The following is a 21170-nucleotide window of genomic DNA, read 5'->3' as shown; positions in this document are numbered from 1 at the left end:
CGAGAGAGCAACTAGCAGCCACCTTCAACTTCCATCCGTGTTCTGCAGCATGAAGACGCTTTGAAGGCAGTAAACAGTAAAAAAAAAAAAAAAAAAACATCAGAAATGCACGTGTGTTTAGCATAATGGGAAACTGGCAGAATAGAGATTGAATAACAACTAACCTAAATGTATGCTGAACATAAAAAATCATTAAGGTTAGAATCCTGAAATATAATAAAATAAGTAGGCTAAATATGCCCAAATAAATAAGAACAATATCATAAATGAGAGGAAAATGTGAGCTAAGGGCTAGTAGGCCTAACATTCTCCCATGGAAAAAATGGTCCAACTTAACAGCCTATGAAGTAGTTTTAAACAGCAAAGAAATGAATTAAATTAGCCTAGAATGAACATTTAAACAGAGAGGCGACTAAGAGCAAAGAGCATACCATAATAACCTCTGTAGATTCCATCCTCTTCGAGTTAGCCGTGGCAGGTTGTTCTAGTGGCAAGGGGTAGCTATATTTATAAAATGCTTTTGAGGATCAAGGGAGGAGGCCTATATGTAAACAGGTGTTCCGGCACTTTTCTGTGAAGTAATTTGCCAATTAAAAGGATTTTGAAGTCAACTCTACAATTTAGAGGCAACTACTGAATAGACATTAAACACAGGTGACATGTTTGCTGTTGGTGATGGACGTGGGCGTGGCCCCTGTAAGGCCCCTGGGGTGCTAAGGTAGATGCAGCAGCACACCTGTGCTGTATTTGTTAATGAGGAATGGGATACATGGGTGATGTTTGGGTGAACAGGAGTGAGGGACAGCAAACTGCTAAGTTTGGAACCAATGGTTGTCGTGTCGTGCCGTGCCGTGCCATGCCGTACCGTGCCGGTGATCTTTAAACATGGAACATGTGCCCTTGTAATGCAATCACAAGTCTGTCTGTTCTTCAATGAACCCCATGCATGTCCAGCAGCAGTGGTGGAGCCAGCAGCTATTTGTGTTATGATTATGCATTAATACGCACTCCGTGTTCTTTGTTTCTTTTCTGGGGCCTACTCAGATCTGTATGTGTGTGTGGAGTGGGAGAGTGGGGAGAAACAAACTCTGAATAGCCTAATACGAGCTACTGTTGTGGCTGAGAATAGGGGGTGATATAAGTAGCCTTTGCGGTGTCATTTTGTGTGGCTGTGTTTGCACAAGTGGTTATGTTTCTGACGTACCTTTTCATGACTGAATTCGTGATGGAGATGAACTGTGTTATTTATTACCATTCGGCACGTGTGCACTTTCTGTGTGTAATCCTTTGCCAATTTATATAACCCATTTATTCCTGTGTTCTGTCCTGACTGCATTGTCATATTCAAATTCACAAATATAATATGTAGGCCTATAGTGCTGAGTAATAAACGATTCATTACTCAGCACATAGCACTTTACATCAGGAAGATTTATGGAGTTATTGTTCTCCCCCTAAATGTTAACTTTTGTGAAAAATCCATGGTACAATAGATGTGCCTTTTCTATAGCCTGCAGCAAGGGGACTTGTGTTTCACATGGAGCGTGACTGAGTGTATTCAGTGCCCCAGATTCAAATAAAGTAACCTGTAGGGGGCAGTATATTCTTTGCACAACACAATACATCTCTGTGTTGCTATGTACGATGGATCTAAGGCACATTTAGAGAAAGTATCGCCTATATAGCAAAGAAAACAGTTACAGAAGGTGTTTACTGTATAGGCTAAATCTATTTTGATGAAAAATGCAAGTTATAGTTCAATGACATGTGCACTCTCTTTGTAGACATATAGTCATCAGGCTGGTAGACAGGCTGCAGTCTGATTGGTCAGTAAGGTGATAGCTTTGTCTTTGTCTATAAATGTGTCTTGTCTGAGACATCTGGTGCTTACAGAAGGTCTTACATGTCAATGACAGTTATATTGGGAGAATGAATACAGTTTTTTTTATTCAGTAAATCTTTTCGCAGTTTTTTCTGATATCAGAAAAATGAAAAAGAAATGGAACAGCAAACATGCTCATTTTGAGAACTATTTGCATTTTGTTGTCCTGTGCGCAATGATTGATTGAAATCACACAGTGATTTGGTGATAGGACGTATTGTTTGAAGACAATTTTTATCTTTTTTTCCTTGCAAGTTTTCATTGTTTTGTAACAGACTTCTGCAAGAGCTTTTGTTCAGACATGGGTGTCAACTGTTTTGAAAATGTGATGTCAGAGTTGACACAAGCATCAAATCGATTATCTGTAAGCAGTGACCTGGCATTGCTGGTAATAAAAAAGACGCACTAGTCTACCAGGACAGTTATTATGACTACCAGTAGCGCTGGTGCAACTCGGACGCCAAGGCTTGCACCTCAACACCATCTGCGTTGTTCTAATCAGTCCTGTCTTCCAGGAGTTTAGGTAACAGTCCTGCAAAAGTCTCCTCTATTGCTGTTCATTTCATACCCTGCACAGGCGTGGCAGGTTAATCAATTTTTCAGTGGTACACATCTACGTAGTACACACTTTGCTAATCACAAAAATCATGAAAATGGATGATGCAGCTCTTCGATACCAACGACTTTCGTTTCCATATGTGGCAAAAAGCTTTGCCCCACCATTATAACCTGATTTGTTTGCTCCTTGCCATCACATTCAGATGACCAATAGACTCTATGGCATAGCCTCCTCAGAGATCTGCGCATGATAGCACCATGGTGGTAGTATAATGGATAAGATTGCAATGTGGGCGATCTGAGTTCAAATCCTGCCAGGGGAAAATTATATTTCTCCAACCTTTGCACAGTTTTAAAAGTTTACAAGTTATCAGTTTCCTCTGAAACTCCTTTTTCATTCAACGAAGGTTCTTCTCAACAGCTTTTTTTCAAGATGACCTCCCTTGGACTGGGTCAAGGCATCAGTGGTGGTGAGGGCCTGGACCAGTTATCAGGAGTAACGTCTGGGCTGTCAGACCCCCTTTCACAGAACCAGGATACAGAGGGCAGCGTCCAGAGGTGGAGTTCCTTCCTGTCCCATTAATCCCTCCACTTTGGATCAAGGTGGAGGGCTGGACAGGGATATTGATGTCTGGACATCACAATGCCATCTGATTTCCAGAGGTGGTTTGCCTTGCAATAGCAATGGCCTCTTCCCAGGTCACTTCTGGTTCTAGGGCTGCCCCCAAAGGCCTGGCTCCTGAGAGGAGTTTTTTTGTTTGTTTGTTTGTTTGTTTGATTGATTGTTTTTTTAAATACAAAAATTGTGGTTTCTCAGCAGGTGTCATTGCACCTGTTCAACGAGCCAGGGCAGTGTCCATATTGTCCCCAATATGCAACATGTTGGGCTGCTCTCCAAAGGGCTCCAAATAGCATGATGTGTCTCATCTCACATATTTTGTCATCTTTGCAGTCTTCATTAGATGCGGCCACATCTACCATCAGGGTATATGCTTATGCTATATGTATGTGTTATGAAGGGCTGCAAGGTATGCAACGTTATGCAATAACAATATGAGCCAAGACAAGGGACAAGGACATGGTGATATACTGTACACGAGGCAACTTTCTGAGCAATGTTGCTGGGCAACCACATTACCAGTTCCTTTTATTCTGATTGGATGATCAAGATGATTTGCCAATGATGATTAAAGTTCTCGCCAGAAAAGACATTGTTGCCCAATATCAATAGGAACATCATGCCAGAACCACAATGATGAGGAACATTGCCTGGCAACATTGCTCAAAAACAGACAAAATAAGGGATTAAGCAGACCCAGCTCAAAGCAGCTGATCAGAGTTGGGAAGTATGCAATATACAAAAGGTGGCAATATTGGACCAGGCGTACAGGATGGATTAGACATGGAAGCTGTCTTGAAAGAAAGGTGAAACCAATGGCTCCATCTAATGGTGGTATGGGTGAAGCATCAGAACATCACAATTGCTACTATTTGTTTGCCACCGAAAATACAATTCAAATATTCAAATATTATAATATTAAAATATTTGACTTATAGCCACTAAAATATATACACAACCACTGTTTCTACCTCTGTTGAACTATTTATTTCTGTCTTACATGTCTGAGATACCTTTTATCTCAGATGTCACTCTATATATCTACCAATGAACAAAATCATTTGGTCATTTCAACACTGAAATCATGTGAGTCGTATAGTTTCATAATTCTCACAGCAATTATTGAGTCTAGGTTTCTATTCATTGTTCATTGTGATTTTTATATAGCCCACAACAATTTTAGAAACTGTGTAGGCTAAAGCACTAAGCCTTAGCTGTGTAAGGCTAATTTGAAACATGAAAACAATTACAGGATTTAACTCATTCACAAAAAAATGATATATCAATTTGTTGAATACGAAACCAGATTGACAGAAATGAATGTGTTCATAAGGCTGAAATGCAGGAGATTCCTAGGAAGTGCAGACAGACACTCCCAAGACATCAGTGCAAATGATATTCCTTCTTCTCCTTCTTCTCCTTTTTGCTATCACCACACGTGCATGTGCCTCAAGAGCAGGGGTCTCCAACAGCTCCCCACCTGTTTCTAAGTAGCTCTCCAAAAGGTTTGAGGAAGATGTTCATAAATCTGATAACTCAGTCATGTGGGGAACATGTTAAAATTCTTATGAACGAGGAAGAGGAAAAGAGGCTCTTGGTCATTTGTTAAAGTTGCTCAGAGTGAAAAGGAATGGAGTCCCCTGCTCTAGACACAAGGCAGCATGCTTTGAGTGTGCATGTGAACACACCAAATGAGTTTTGATCTGATGACACAGTGGCTCATGCCACATTTTCACTGGTCTTGTATATTACACCCAAGTCTTTAAAAAAGAAGTATTTTTGGAAGGCATATATCTTACTTACAGTGCAACTGGAGAGTTGTTTTTAGACCTGTTGAAGTTTTTCACATTTTGTTGTGTTACAGACTCATCGTGTTTGGAGTGTTTTGTAAATGTGACCCTTTGCTGTGACTATTGCAATTGAGCAATTGGTGCATCCTGTTTCTGTCAATAGTCAATAGTCATTGTTTCTACTCGATTGGAGTCCACCTGTGCCTAAATTAATTAATTGGACATTGTTGGACTATTTGTTTGTATCCACATGCACCAATAATTTTTTGTCAGCAAATACATTACTTTATTAATGTTGAGCTGATATTTGAGGTCTCTGCAACAAATGCACAGGAAGATATTAAGGATAAAACAAGGTGCAATTGCGTGTTCATAGGACTAAAATGGTATGGGATACAGTCACAATGTGGGAAAAGCTCAGTCATTTTGTATGTACGTAAAGTGCCAATGATGTTTCATTCATGCATAAATGCACTTGGTTACATTGTATACCTATGGGTTTTCATTCCTAAGGTACTATCTGGCTATCATCATAATAAGATTGAATATTAGTCTGGCGAGTCTGCACTTTATTTCTACTGCACAAAGAGGCGCTATCAATGGGCATAGTTCAAAGGACTCCGTATGCTGGGATAGTCCTTCAACTAATCAGATGATCCGGTGCGTCTTTTGGATAAAGGTTTGTGATTGGACCCAAATGTTGTGGACAGGAAGCAGGGGATAAAGATATGCAGGTTTCCAGCCTGAGCTGTCGGGCGAAATCCAAATTCGCTGGCAGGTCAGACAGGGTTCACCCAGCCTAGTACATAATTGGCACTTTGTACCCTTAATGTCCATAAACTGAATTACTTTCACATAGTTTCTCATGTGCCTAGCTACTCCACATTAATTCAGTTATTTTGGCATCATTGTCATGGGGCAGTTATACTAGTTATAATAGAGTTAGCTATTGTCAGTGAAACCACCAAACCTAACCCTGAATGCAGGGCTGGACAGTGCATAAAGCCTGAATGCAGTTAGACTTCAACAAAGTATTTAAGAGGCTAACATTTCAAAGGTCATGGGTGTTGAGATAAAAAGCCATGAGTTCTCTACAATACAATTTCAAATAACATCCCAAATCCTTTACCATTCAACATATTTATCAAACAACATCTATTTATCAAATGCTTTAAATTCATTAAATGGGCATTGATGTGTGTGATGCTCTTGTGGGATATATACTAGAATCACTATTAATCCTGAAAGTTGTTTGGGTACGGCTCACATTACACTATGCATTATTTAACAGTCAAACATGGTTCCTTTACCTGGTCATAGCTCAAGTTACTATGCAAATCACATGAGAACAGTGCATGCCCAAAGACAGTCTTTCTCTCTGGAGGCCTTTCGTAGTGTTGCCAAATATAACACTCAGACTTAACTTGTTTTCTGTTGAATACTTTTAGTATTATTTCAACACTTAATGTAATTTTCAATTACATTATTGCTTCATCTCCCCCAGGTCTTTTTTTTTTTTTTTTTTTTTAAAGAAATATCTGCATATCTGTCTTTCCTTTTATGACATTTCAACCATAACAGTCAGCACTACATTGTACAGTATGTAATTACGGTGTAAGAGAACAGTTTATTTGTCAAAAGTCCTGCATGTATCCGATGAGGATATAACCAATCAGAATCACACATAAAAAGGGTTTTCAGTAATGGTGTGACCTTGAGATCATTTGCATAGTGAGTGGTGTGTGTGTCCTGGCAAATTCATTTGCCTCTCAGTATTCAAAGAAATTAACCTCACACACTGTTTACAACCCAAACTTCGGATGTGTGTTCCATAAATCAGTGAGGAAACGGCTAAAGTTTCATTCCAATTTATTTATTATTCTTTTATTATCAAGCTCAATGTTGTATCCAGCCAACAAGAACAAGAGGGAATTCAACATCTTTCTTGAAACATTCACCGGACACTTAAAGATTGGTTAAATAATAATAATAAAAAAATTAAAATCCAAACCAAAACTTTGCTAATAGTATATGACTTTAACAAGATATTTCTTAAAGTTATTGTCGTGTTAACAGACACTCAGGAGGAGCATTTATGAGCTCTTGAAAAATAACAATCTCTTACCATTGCATGGTGAACAGTCAACAAACAGTAAGAGACATTTGAATGGCTTTTGTCTGAGAACTATAGTAGCTCAAATCCATCAGACAATTGACTGAGATAAAAACATGCTTCTACTTGCATGTGCTCTGAATGCTTCTGTTACTCAGCCAAGGCCTCTGCTTGGCCAGGCCGATTACCATTTGCATCTGGTCTAGTTGAATGAGGAGACCAGGTCGTCCTTACCTGACATGCAAAACCAATGGGGGACCAGTTAAAGCTGTGCAAATGCATCTTCACACAGGTGTGTGTTCCTCAGTCAGTGCATCTAGAGAGAGTTATGAAAATGAGGACAGTGATTTTCTCTATGTCAATACTGGAGAGTACAAGAGGAGACACTGAAGAGCTACTGAATTATACTGGCAGAGAAGCCTGATTCTTCAGCTCAGTGTTTCTTTTTAAAACGGTGTGAAACAGAATAGGAGAATGCCTCGATCATTTTTGGTGAAACGGAAACAGGGAATTACTTTTGGATGGAGACAACCAAAACAAGAAGGTACGTTTCAAAGCATTTAATTAAAAACATTTAGTTGTTTTTCATTGACTCATTTTCTTGTCTATATTAATAGTTATGGAAAATTGTTATTTTGAATATTCAGTTCTATTCAGTTCTACATTCAGTGATATATTTTTGCCATCACACACTTTATTTTACACTATTCTATTAGCACCAGACAAATTAATAATGCTTGATTGTACGGATAAATTATGTACAGTAGGACATTTTCTAAAACTACAATAACTACAACTACCACTACTATACTACTACTAATAATAATAATAACGATATAAATTAATAAATGGTCAGAGACTAGGATTATGCCAGAGGCCAAGACACATTTGTGATAACATTTTTTTACCCTATTTGCTTACCACTGATGCAAGATGGTATATCTTAGATCTGTAAATCCTAGTAATAAAGTAAGATTCAAAGTATAACTTGTGACCCCATGCATACATTTCTTACCACAAATCACCTATTGCTTTGTCTTAGTCACACTAAGGGCAAGTTAGTTGTCATTATCAATATCTCAGTTTTGTACACATAACAGCTATTACATTGCATCAAATTACATTTCACTTTTTTTTTTTCAAATAAATCAGATCACATACTTGAAGACAATCACAACATTGAGGCACGACCTCCTGATGTGATTCCTGATCCTGGACCACAACAGCAGCCACAACCAACCAATAAGACCACACTAGAGGATCTACAGAGGACATATTCTCTGCCTGTTCAGTATCATATTCAAAGTCCTCTTTATAATAACGCTGCACCTGCAACACCACCTATTAAGGTATTTGATTTATCATGTATTGCTGTGGATTACCAGAAATGAATATGGATTCCAATGTTATGACAATAAGACTTATAACTTCCCACTTTCCCAATGTTATTCATAGGCCCATACCCCCTCCAGCATGAGTGACTTCTTATGCCCAGTTTGCAACAAGGTTTTCCCTCTTCAGCGGATGCTTACTCGTCACCTAAAATGCCACAGTCTTGTGAAGAGGCATCCCTGCAGATACTGTGGAAAGGGTTTCAATGACACGTTTGACCTCAAGAGGCACATGCGTACCCATACAGGTGATCACACAACACAAGACGACAGATGACAAATGTGGCAACATTCTGAACACCACAAAAATAGTGCCATTATTTGAACATAGAGAGAAATGGCTAAGAGCCTTTTATCACTGTAATTTGGAACACCATAAGACTTTTTAAAAGTTGTACCCACCTTTTAAATCTGATTTATTCTTGTTCAACATGACCATATAAAGTAAAAAAGGCTAGATTTGTGTAGTTATCTGTGTTTCAAAGAGTTCTAACCTGTACATTATACTGACATTTCTCAAGCTTTAAACTTTAAAGCTTTTAAGGTTTAAACTTCAGCAGTGTTCCTCTCAAGTCTCCTCATGTCAATGTAAGATGTCCTGAGTACATACATTAGAATCACAGTTTGATGACTGTCTTGTGTGCCTTGTTGCAAGGCATTCGGCCATATAGGTGTGAACTCTGTGAGAAAGCCTTCACCCAACGCTGTTCTCTGGAATCCCATCTGAGGAAGATTCACGGTGTGCGGCAGCAGTACGCCTATCGCCAGCGCCGCTCCAAGATATTTGTGTGTGAGGACTGTGGCTTCACTTCTGGAAGACCGGATGAGTATTTCATACATGTTCGTGAGCATCATCCTGGCAGTGCAGCCTTGAGGAGATACTTTCGCAAACACATTCCTGAGAGAACAGCCACAGTAGCTGATCATAATATCAACCCATTCTTACTGTACCAACCGGCTAGTTTCTACATCTAAATATAGAATGACTTCCTCTTAACTTGGTTTTGTATACTGATTATATTAATGAAATGTGTGTTCAACAAAACAAATTCAAAATAAAATGTCTTCTGCTGTTGTTACATTTCTGTTGACTTTAACTTTATGAGTTTCATTTTATTAGCAAAATGTATTTAATTCATGAGGCATTATATAACTATATTAAAATAAAGAGGGTTCAGCTGACCTGCCATTAAAAGTGGCAATTTGTTAGTGAACAAAGGTTTGAGTCCAGACGTTGAAAGTGCAGTGAAATCTGTGTTAATAAGGTCTACTTAAGGTCTACTTACAACCATAGTAAACATATCCTTGGCCAGTCCTTGAACGATAGTGTACAGACCATTATCGTGATGGAAGTTAGCCAACAACACTTTCTAGACATGCAGCCCTGAATGTCAACAAAACCAAGGAACTGTTTGTCCAAAAATAAACTCCTAGTGTACAAACAAACTTTCCAATGCCTTGTTTTATGAGCACAGACAAAAGTTTTGTACCATTCCGGGCAATTTATGTGGGGTAATTTACGAGATAAACCAATGCTTCCATTAGCACTGCATCCAATTGGCCGATAGCGCTACGGCCAATGTTCAACCAAGGGAAAAAGCTTGTGTTTGGCTCGAGGTCATGGTGCAAAGGAGCCTTTGGTGAAATTACTCCGAACCATCCCTTTTAGGAAAAGATATTTTATACTGGAATCACAGAGAGTACACAGACCACCTCAGTGTGTGGCGAACAGACACTGGATGATAAACCCTGCCAAGAGTGGTGCACTCAGCTAAGCACATCCCTGCTGAAAAAAACAGCCTGACCAGCTAAAGGTGGTTTGCTGGTTGACCAGCTTGTTAACCAGCTTATTTGACCACCCTTTGATGGTTAACCAGCTAGACCAGCAAAACTCTCGCGAAAACACACCTTCAGCTGGTTTACCCAGCTTATGATGGTAATTCAGCTGGTTTTGATTGTCGTACCACCTTAAGCTGGTCATTTTAGTTGGTGTTGCTGGTCTACATTGCTGGTTTTTACTGGCCACGCCAGCTTATGTTGGTTATTCTAGAAAACCAGCTTGACCATCTTTGTCAAGCTTGACAGGCTGGTCACCAGCATGACCATCTTAAACCAGTTGTATCCCAAACGACAGGCTGGTCACACCAGCACGACCAGCTTCCTCAGATGGTCACGCCAGCATGTCTAGCTGGTGGCCTAACCGGCTACACCAGCAAAGACCAGCAATAATAACTGTGTATTGGGCAAAGACCAGCAAAGACCAGCTAAAACCAGCTAAAACCAGCTAAAACCAGCTACCAGCCTAAGCTGGTTTCTTGCTGTTTTTTTTCAGCAGGGATCTCACAGACAGCACTCTTATCTTTTCATGATTTCCATCAGGCAATGCAAGGCTAGACTTAACCAATTGAGGCCTCCCTCCATGCCTATTCAATCTTAAAACCATACAAGTGTTCAAATATATTCTAAGGAGAAAAAGTACCTCAATAATTACTTTCCACAAAGCCACACGTGACCCAACTAATCGCAACCCTGCATCTAATGTGGGACAATAATTCGGCAATTAGGAGACAGGCCTGGGTCCTCTCTTGGGTACTCTTCGCATTAGTTCATCCAACAAGTTTTCTATGAGCTTTAGATCATGGACTGAGGACTGGAACAGCGACTGACATAGCCAATCAGATTACAGGATTCTGGGAGCCAATCAGATTGCTGGATTCCAACAGCCAATCAGATTGTAAGATTCCAACAAGCAATCAAATAGCAAACCTTTGAAAACAAGTTTTTGTCTAGTTGTGTTTACACTAAAACGTAATAAAATCTAATTTCATTAAATTCAGTTTACTCTCATATCATTACTGCTGATGTCCTCTAGAATATATAGCCCTATTTGCATAGATGTTTTTAGCTAAATAGCTTTTAGTTAAACTTAAAAACATCAAAGTGTAGCAGACTGCACAAAGTGTCTGAGAGGTCCCGGACCTCTGAGTGTTACATAGCTAAATCAGGGGTGGTAGGGTGCGCATGTAAGAGGGTCAAGATTTAAAGTATGCTGGGTGTTTTTCGCTTAATTTACCTTAACGTAACAGTTTCATCACTGGAATGGTTATATTGCTTTTTCTGTGTCTATGTCTTGGCCGACTTGCTCCCCCCTAGAGTATGTGACGTTATTAAAGTCATTCTACCTTGTAAGTCGCCCCAAGACCAGAAAAAGTTGAGAATTTAAATCACCAAGTCCATCTCTGGCAGACTTTACACAGCCATTTGTCAGCAACCAATTCAATTCTACAAACTGAAATAACATTTTAAATGATATTCAGAGTCATACCACGTTAACAAACACCTCAGATTTATTTTGAAACAAAAGAAAATGTGAGTGTTTTTGAGCTTATATCCAGTACAGTGCAAACCTGTCAACAAATAAAGCCCAAACTAGAGGGGATCAGCTTTGCTCTACATTCACAATATCCCCTCAGGAGTGTACAATTTGTATCACAAACCTTTCCCTCTATAGTTGAACTCAATTGTAGCCTCCAATTCCTACAGTACGTCTTCACCAATTCCTTTAACCAATTTCCAAATGTGTTACAGTTCAACGATTAGTATCATAATCTTCTAATAATTTAACTACCAAAGGTAGTAAATACAATACATATAACTGACTGTACACTCCTGACAATATTCCTATGGCAGTTCATTTAAATATACAACATGGAGTAAAAAGTCAGAAAATGGGAGTGATATGTCAAAAGTGATCTGTTTCAAAAAACAGTCGTAAGGCTTTCACTGTTAAGTTATGTTTGTGATGCTGTTAGGTAACTGGTACACAGCAAGCACCAAGGCTACAGTACAATCTTACCAGAAGGCTTTATTGCCCATGAAGTCTTGGACCATAAGACCACACACATGCTAACACTTCTGAATAATGATAGCAGATGCACCACCACCTCCATTACAGATCCCTGCGAGTCCGTACTGCCCAGACTTGAGATTGTGCACCATGTGGCCGACGATTCTAGCTCCAGACATGCTAAAAAGAGACAAACAATTACAAGTTAGTGACAGTAGAAGCAGAACTGATACAACTCCAAAAGGTATACAGGGTACGTTCAAACCGTACTGACTTTTGATTTTGGCAGTGCTCAGGCACCCAATTGAAACATTCTCAGTCCATCTGAAGACCTCGTCATTTTACCATTGAAGGCCAAATACCGTTAATGTTTTCAGAACAAACATGTGCAAAATTATCTATAGAATGGATCTGGTTGTGTTGATTTATTTAACTTTCAAACGTTTCTTACCCAATTGGATGACCAAGAGACACAGCTCCTCCATTGACATTAACTTTACTTGGGTCAATATCAAGCATTTTCATGTTGGCCAAAACCACAACACTGAAGGCTTCATTTATCTCCCACATTGCAATATCATCTTTCTTCAGACCACTCATTTCAAGAACCTGAAAAGAGCACAAACAGCATTCATGTGTGCATTCCTTAACTAATATTCAAACATGGACATGTAAAATGTGTCATTCTACTTGGTTCTACAGGTCAGCCCTGGTCAACAACAGAAATTGAAAACTGAATCAAAGACTAAAAAACATCATAGCAACAGCTTTATTTAGCATAGCAACAACCATATTTACCTAGGCAACACCATTATAACCATATCTACATTAACGTTTTTAACGCTTTATGATATTTCACATCATATATTTTGCATTTTCCTGTACTGGTAATTCCTTGGAACTGCATTTCTAGTTATTATTAGATAATGCCTACTGTATTTCAGGGCATAATTCGCTTTGAACCACTTAACGTAGAATTTTTTTTCTTAAAATTTTGACATGTAGCTCTTGAATCAATTGTTTCTGCAATTTTCACTTTCTGAGACATTAAATAAAAATGTAATGTTGAAACGGGCTGAAACAATGCTTACTGAATGAAAAGAAAATACTGCTTACTTTAGGGACCGCAAAAGCTGGAGCGATTGGGAAATCAATCGGATTAGTTGCAGCATCAGCAAAACCTAAAAGATGAGGGAGAAATATTTACATGTCACAAAATCATGACTTAATAACAACATGAGACATTAGGCATAGGCCTAAACAAGAAAGTAACTTCCTTTTGTTCTAATTGCATTGTGTTGATGAAATAATGGAAATTAACTGACGAAATTCCATACCAACAATCCTGGCGAGTGGATTGACATTCAGTTTTTTCGCAGCATCTGCCGTCATCAAAACCAAAGCAGCAGCACCATCATTCAAAGTGCTGGCATTTGCGGCTGTCACCGTACCTATAAGACAACACATCCCCACTGATATCCATGGTCTTCCTCTAAGTACAATAATCTGATTTTTTTTATAATTTCACAAAATGTATTGGTTTCACTGTGATTCTAAAGCAAAACATATTTACTACAATCTGGTCAGACTGGCATTTTCTAGTTTGAGCACATATTATTGATTAATTACAATGAAGTACAACTGGCTTGCAACAAACAAAGCCTGCTGTACCATCAACCAAAACTCAAAATCAGGCACATTTTGAGTAACATACTATGCACACAGTAGCAACCTCAGAGATATTAGGACCCAATTGTATTTAAACAAAGGTCTGTTGAAATGAAAAGTGTGCTGATTAGATGTGACAAAACAGAGAGAAAATGTAAAAGCAAATGTGAAAGGGTGAAAATTGAATTAGGATGTGGCAGTTTACCTCATAATAGAGCTGATGCATTAAGAGTCAAATACATAGCGCATTAACAGGCTAATTAAATGTACATTTTGTGTCAATTTAACAATGTTTCAACATTCTCCAATACTAATGTGATAAGTACCATTTTCTTTCTGAAATACCGCTTTCAGCTTTGGAACTTTGCTGAAGTCGACTCTTCGCCATTCTTCATCTTCCTTTACAACAACGTCAGGCTTGCCTATGACAGAAATGTTACATGAATTTTATAACCTAAAGTACACCCTGAGGTAAGGAAATATTAGCAATTTTAGGTAGAGATAGGTAGTAACCTCTTTGAGGAATGCTAACAGGAACAATCTCCTTAGCAAAAACCCCTGACTCCCATGCGGCTTTGCTTTGGCTGTAAGACTTGATGGCAAAGGCATCCTGCTCTTCCCTTGAAATGCTGCAGTTTTTGGCTGTGTTTTCTGCGCAATTTCCCTTTAATTGAATGAAGATACAATCACAAAATACAATACATTCGACTAAACAATAGTCAATACATTGTTACTAAACACATACATATTTGGCTGAAAAACTTTACTGTGTATATACTGTACCATGTGGAACTTGTTGTAGACGTCCGTGAGACCATCTTTCACTATGAGATCCTCCATATGTACTCCACCATAGGCAGGCGTCTGTCTGGTCATTACATATGGTACGCAGGACATGCTTTCCATACCCCCTGCCACCATAACATCCTGTGCATGAGCGCATCAGAGAAGGGATTTAGGATGGGAGTTAATAAAAAAAAAAGAAAAAAAGAAAGAAAAAAGAAAACCCAAGATGCCCATTTTAATAATTTAATATAGAAGTGGTATTGCCCTGGGGTGTGCTCAGTTCTGTTTTAACGCTAGGCCTATGTAGTCTAAATAACACATAATGTAGAGTGTGCATATGTATATTAATTTAACATATTTCATAGAAAGTTCACAGCAGCTTTAGAATATAATTCTACCCGTTTTAAAGATAAAAACAGCACCATGTGTGCAGCTTACCTGGTGTCCACACATCAAACTCTGTGCTGCCATCATAATGGACTTCATGCCAGAGGCACAGACTTTATTAATTGTTGTAGCTGGTGTGGAAATGGGCAAACCTGCAAAAAACAAATAAAAAGAAAGAATCAGTGTTTTTTACTGTTGTCTCCTATCCATTTCAGTATTACTGCACATGATAAGGATTACTGTACCTGCACCAAGGAGAGCTTGTCTTGTTGGTGCTTGCCCTTCACCTGCTTGGAGTACATTTCCCATGTATACCTCTTTGACCGCTTCCACAGGGATACCTGTTAGCAATGAAAACCATGGCATTTGTGCCTATGAGCAATGTACTGAAAATAATTTGGTAGACATTAAGCTCGTCTCAGGTAACTATGGAAGAAACGTTAAATGAGACTTAAAGGAACGGCAACATTTTGGGACAGCATCGTTAGCATAGCTTAGTATAATTCAATGAGGAAGGCACATATTGTCATACTAGTTACAACATGTAAATAGAATAATGTTACAAAATAGTTTCAAATGTATGTAACATTAGATTTGGGCAAACGAACATACACTACTGTAAATAAAGACTATCATGAACATACACTAAATAAAGACTTTCAAGGCACTGTTCTGTTCCCTATACTGGTTGGAGTCCAAAGCAAACAAACTCTCTTGCTTACCTGCTTGCTCAACAGCCCCTTTGATTGCTATTGAACCCAATTTAGTAGCTGGAACAGACGAAAGGCTTCCTCTGAAAGACCCCATTGGAGTCCGCACAGCACTGACGATGACAACTTCCTATTGTCAGGAAAAATGAACGTTACATTAGTGATATATAAAATCGACCTCAACAGAAGTGTTTTAAAAAACTGAACAATGAAACAAGCAACGAAATGTCAGACTTTGTCTGCTGAAACTTCAGAGTTTATTGATAATTATGATAATGATGATATTCACAGGCCCAAAATGTATGTCTGTATGTCAAATAGTTTCACCCATGCACACACACAACAATTGGTAAAGATATGGACCTCCCTAAGATTAATATAAGGGAGGAGGGGGAACTTGAAATTGTACTGATACTTCTTGTACTCACCCCTTTTTAGAACTACCCCCAACATATTAAAACTGTGACACTTGCATTCAAATTACATTTACAAAATAAACGTAAAAAATGTCTGCTTGAATTAATGAAAAAAATATTGAGACAGTGAATTTTGCGTTCATGTATCGTGAAACTTTTGCCAGTTCTGAGCAATAACAACCGAACAAAAAAGAAAAGCATGTTACAGGAGTCCCTCATCTCCCCTACTGGTTAGCATTATTATTATAAACCAGTTACCACTGGTCATACCCTGCTAGGCCAACATACTTATCGATAGCACTCACATTCAGAGCTGATTTTGATGAGTAGGTTCTTGGTAGACATTGGTGCACAGTTACCTGCAAAGGAAGCCATCATAGCCCAACATTTTAACTTGTATTCAAGGACAGCAACATGCTACACATTCATTTGCTAGACTTCCACTTGAACATTATATCATCACTCATCACTGTGAGGTAGGCCTAACGTTTAAATTCTAAGCTTTGCCAAATTAGAAATGTAAAGGGATTTATGATAGCTGGGGATGAGCATGTGACCAAATACATAATTCTGTCTTAACCTGCTGAATTATTTGGCCCTATTTGGGCAGAGGCGACCTGATTAGTGGGAAAAACACTCAACTTGATTATCATCTATTGTGTTGAAACAAACAATGAATTACACTACTAACAGAAGTTATGGATATCTGACTTTCGGGTGAAATTACTGAAACACTGACTTGGACATGCACATGCACATTCAAAAGTTTAGAGAAGGTCACATCGGTTCACCTGTAAAGGTTACCGTGCATTTTAGGTTCATTCTGACATTTCACCCGAGAGCCGAATATCGCTGACTTTTTGGGAGTAGTGTGGGGCATTTTAGCTTTCAAAGCGGACAGCTGAGATGGCAGAACATAATTGGAAGAAGAGTGAGATTGGGATTGGGTTCTGGAAATGACCTTAGGTCGGAACCGAACGTGAGTAGCCAACTTGTGGATGTCCAACTTGTTCGTAGTATGATGCGATCACTTCGCTTTGGGTCCCTTAATGATGCTGTCTTTCTTTCTGTTGTTGTTTATTCTATGCCAAGCACCAGCCTTTGCTTTTGATGCGGTTTGTCTGTCTGTATGCTTATGCAAAAACTAGTGGCCTTGGATTTTCATTCAAATCGGTGTGTAGCATGGGCCAAGGGGGAAATCCATTACATTTAAGCAGATGCACTAGTTAGTCTGGCATGGACTATCATTTTTATATCACAACATTTTAGCCAAAGAGAAAATGAAGTAAACAAAGAAGGTATTGTTTTAGCAGGCGAAATGCCACCGATCAGTGAAGATGTGTGCACGTACACGCAGTCATTTGTTTTGTTTTAGGCCTGTGTTAGTAAATAATTTGCTGCTACTGTAAAATTGAGTTATTGAGTTGGGCTGGCATACCCACGTCCATGTGCACACCCACTCAACACTGCATTTTTTTTGTGGAAGCTAGCAAGCTAATCGCAGGTTAACCTACATAGCCACATCTGCTTGAGCTAACTTCTGCTACAGAATAACATAAAAAGCTAGTTAATGCTCAGTGCCAAAACTTACCAGCCGTCTGCACAGCTGTGTATGCGCAGTGAAAAGTCCAAAAGATGACATAATCGTGATGCAAAGTTCACTTTCGACTTTTAACACACTTGGCTTTCACCTTCACCTGCCCAATACCAACAACCAAACTATCAACACAAGCGAGGGCGAGGGGTTACTTTGAGAATGACGCAACCGAGGACGTTCTTCTTCTTTATTTTTCAGGCATGATAGAGGCTTCTGTGGCGCATGGCTGCCTCTTACTGTCGGTTTGTGGAATTGTTGTGGCTTAAGACCGATTTATGCAGTTTGAGACCTTTTACGGTAAAGATGATCGTAGCAAAAGTCTTTAGTACATAACTGCAGATTTTACATGCGTAGCCTATCTGATTAGAAGTCATGCATTCTTTTTGGCATCAAATAAATGGAACAAATTGCAGAACAAATATAGTCCACCTTGCATTTCATTCTATTCACTATGAAACAAAACCTTAAAATCCTTCTAATTAAGTTGTTTTTAAGCAGAAATGTGTAACAATTTTCTCCTTACGTTTTCGATTTACCCTTAATTTCACTTATCAAGGAATCCCTTAATTGACACCTTAAAATAGAATTAATATAGCCTATGGCTACTTAAATTGACCTCAATTTCCCCCCTAATCACAACAAATGAAGGGAACCCCTGATTTGACACCTTAAATGTAGATTAAGGGATCACACCTTAAAATTTCATGCATTTAAGGTCAAATTAAATCCCTGTTTTTACAAATTAAGGACTGCTTTATAAATTAAGTGGTTTTGGTATGTTTTCAGGGGTAATCTAAGGTAAATTTGAGTAGGCCTACTGTAGGTACATCATGTTTTGTAGTGAGTAGGGCCTACTGTGCTACGATTACTTGATACAAAAGTTAAATAGCTGCTTTTAGAACTAATTTTAGAACAGCTAAGGGGGTTTTCGGCCCTCTGCCAGCACGTCATGCTGCACGGCAACGCCCACGTGGCAACTACAAGGATTGTTCAAGGATGTTAAATTAACTATCTTGAGGTAATACTGGGAAACCTTTTAAGTGTAATAGAACACATAACTTGAATTATTTTGCTCTTTGGGCCTATCATTTTGTCCTTAAAACCGTTAAACATGATGGCATTCACACAGCATGTGTGCATTCCTGAAGTATACTACATACTGTACCACTGCTTGATACAATTTCTGCATAGATGAACAGTATTTGCGTTTGGGTAAAGAAGTTGGTAATGATCTGGTTGTATGTTCTGGGTAATGTCTATCCTTTTAAGCTCTTTTAAGATATTATTCTTGACAATCTGCTTGCTGACATGCTATCTATAACAGGTACCTTATTGTCTGTGTGATGGGATGTGATGGGATGTGATTTTGTACGCAATTTCCAATGTTCTGACACATTGATGAACGAGATAAAGTTACCATCATTATAATTCTTAACTCACTCATTCAAAAGACTGCAGTTTACCATGTCACAGTGAGGCAAAATAGCAATATCCACGCCACCAACAAAATTAATTGAGTGAAAGAGAAAGAGAGACCATGTTTTCTTCACCTTCTTCCTTACCATTGTTGTTGTTTATGCATTGCTGGTTGCTATAGGTTACTGTAATATCACTTTGGGACGATATTTTCAGGACTCCAACGCCATACAATTTGATTACACTGATTGGTTACATTTTCTCGGAATCCAGTCCAGAATTTCCAGAGCTGCCGCACTGCTGGAGCTATGGTTTTAGAGCTCCAGGAGAGAGAGGAGATGAACAGGAAGCAAAAACATGTTCCTCAACACTTCTTAAGAATGGGTCCCAGTGAATTATATACTGTAGAACCGCAAGTAAATAAACATCTGTATGCACCATTGTTTACTGCAAAGAGAAACAATCTCAACAGATCAATTGAACATTCATTAAATCATTAATTTAAAAATACATCTGTAACATGATGATTAGCATCCATAACCTTTTATTGTGTTTTTACATGACAGACTTGGGTCTTTTAATTAGAAGACAACACAAAGAAAATTGTATAACTTCACAGATGTTACAAAGTATTTCCTGTCCTGCACTGTAACATCAATCTTCAGTTCAATATCAAACTGAGAACTTTATTTTCAAAAGATCTGCAATTAAATATGCATGAAGGCAGACTGTTAAGGGCCAATAAACAAGCAGATGATAGAATTCATGACAGGGTCCACTTCAAGCGCAAGCTCTCAGAATAATTATTGTGTGTCGAGATTTCATAAGAAGTGTGAAACACAGCATCTGTGAAGAGAGGATTAGTTATTAGCATCATTGACAACCTAATTATAATAGATTTGTAATTTTATGTTTAAACTCACAGAAATCCTTTGCCACATCCCAAAGGTCCAAAGTAGAGTTCATGTGGAAGGCACACTCCTTGACGACAAACTCCGTTAAGACTTGCACAGGTCCATGGAAATGGCTTCCCTTCACCTAATATCACAAAGTAAAATATCACTGATGTTGACTCCATGTCCAGTCTCTTCCATTTAAATTAAACAGAAGGGTTGTGGCACACTCGTAACATCAAATTGTGTTTCTTTAGTCAACCAACGTGTCGGCATCATTTGATGACCCTGATGCCGATGCGTAAGCCAAAACATTGGTTGAATAAAGAAACACAATTTGAAAGTTCCAAGTGTGCGAAACTTCTTTCATTTAAATATTGATTTACCGCCGTGAGCATCTCACAAGGTGTGTGTTTAATTTTATCAAACATACAGTTTATTTCATTAACATGATAAATTGTACTTACAAAAAGCAAACTGAGATTAAACAAATTCATTCAATATGCAAAAATATACCCTGAAAGCAAATGTACCACATTTTATAGGGAATGAAACTCACCTTGAACTGAGAACATTACCAGCATTAAAAAGATCACCACAAACACAGACTTCATCATTGCCTCTGAAAATGTAGATACTCCTAGGATGGCTCAACAATCTGACTGTGGATGAGATGTATTTCCAAGTTGTAGGCTACTAGAGGGAGGAGGAAATTCAATAAGTGCATACCAGTTCAGATACTGAGCAGAAAATGTGATTACAGCTCACAAATAGGTAAGTTGTTCCCAACCACATGACAGAGTTGGAATGTGTCCCATTGCAAGTTGTATTCATGGGAGACGGTCATCACGCGATATAGGGTGCTGCAAATCATTAGCCATCTTGGCCTGTTAACAGACACATCCCCAATTTTACTTTTGAGTTTTTGTTTATCAAAAAGGAAGAAGAGTAACATAAGAAATGTTAAGCTAATGGTTATATACAGTACCAGATAGTTTTCTTGTGTAATGTAAAAAATGTTTATATTATATATGTCACACAGCCAGAAAAATTGTGTACAAACTTTCCACAGTTTGAGGGTCTGAGATTGGCGGCAA

General features: G+C 38.6%; 2 protein-coding genes across 2 annotated transcripts; one reads left to right on the top strand and one right to left on the bottom strand.

Moving 5' to 3' along the window:
• The first annotated feature begins 8444 nt into the window (after positions 1-8444).
• Positions 8445-9328, top strand: zgc:171929 (uncharacterized protein LOC100124596 homolog). Its single transcript, XM_062535852.1, has 2 exons — positions 8445-8601; positions 9009-9328. Exons 1-2 carry the CDS (start codon positions 8487-8489, stop codon positions 9326-9328), a joined length of 435 nt encoding a protein of 144 aa, XP_062391836.1. The 5' UTR covers positions 8445-8486.
• Positions 9329-11678: 2350 nt separating this feature from the next.
• On the bottom strand, positions 11679-17923 carry acat1 (acetyl-CoA acetyltransferase 1). Its single transcript, XM_062536439.1, has 12 exons — positions 17759-17923; positions 16473-16526; positions 15764-15881; positions 15287-15382; positions 15093-15193; positions 14652-14795; positions 14382-14532; positions 14195-14290; positions 13538-13651; positions 13317-13381; positions 12652-12809; positions 11679-12380 (listed from the first exon to the last, which is right to left on the bottom strand). Exons 1-12 carry the CDS (start codon positions 17807-17809, stop codon positions 12260-12262), a joined length of 1269 nt encoding a protein of 422 aa, XP_062392423.1. The 5' UTR covers positions 17810-17923; the 3' UTR covers positions 11679-12259.
• Between the last annotated feature and the right edge of the window lie 3247 nt (positions 17924-21170).

The sequence above is a fragment of the Sardina pilchardus genome, chromosome 5 (assembly GCF_963854185.1).
Source record: "Sardina pilchardus chromosome 5, fSarPil1.1, whole genome shotgun sequence".
NCBI classification, from domain to species: Eukaryota; Metazoa; Chordata; class Actinopteri; order Clupeiformes; family Clupeidae; genus Sardina; species Sardina pilchardus.
This window is presented reverse-complemented; position numbering and strand designations above follow the sequence as displayed.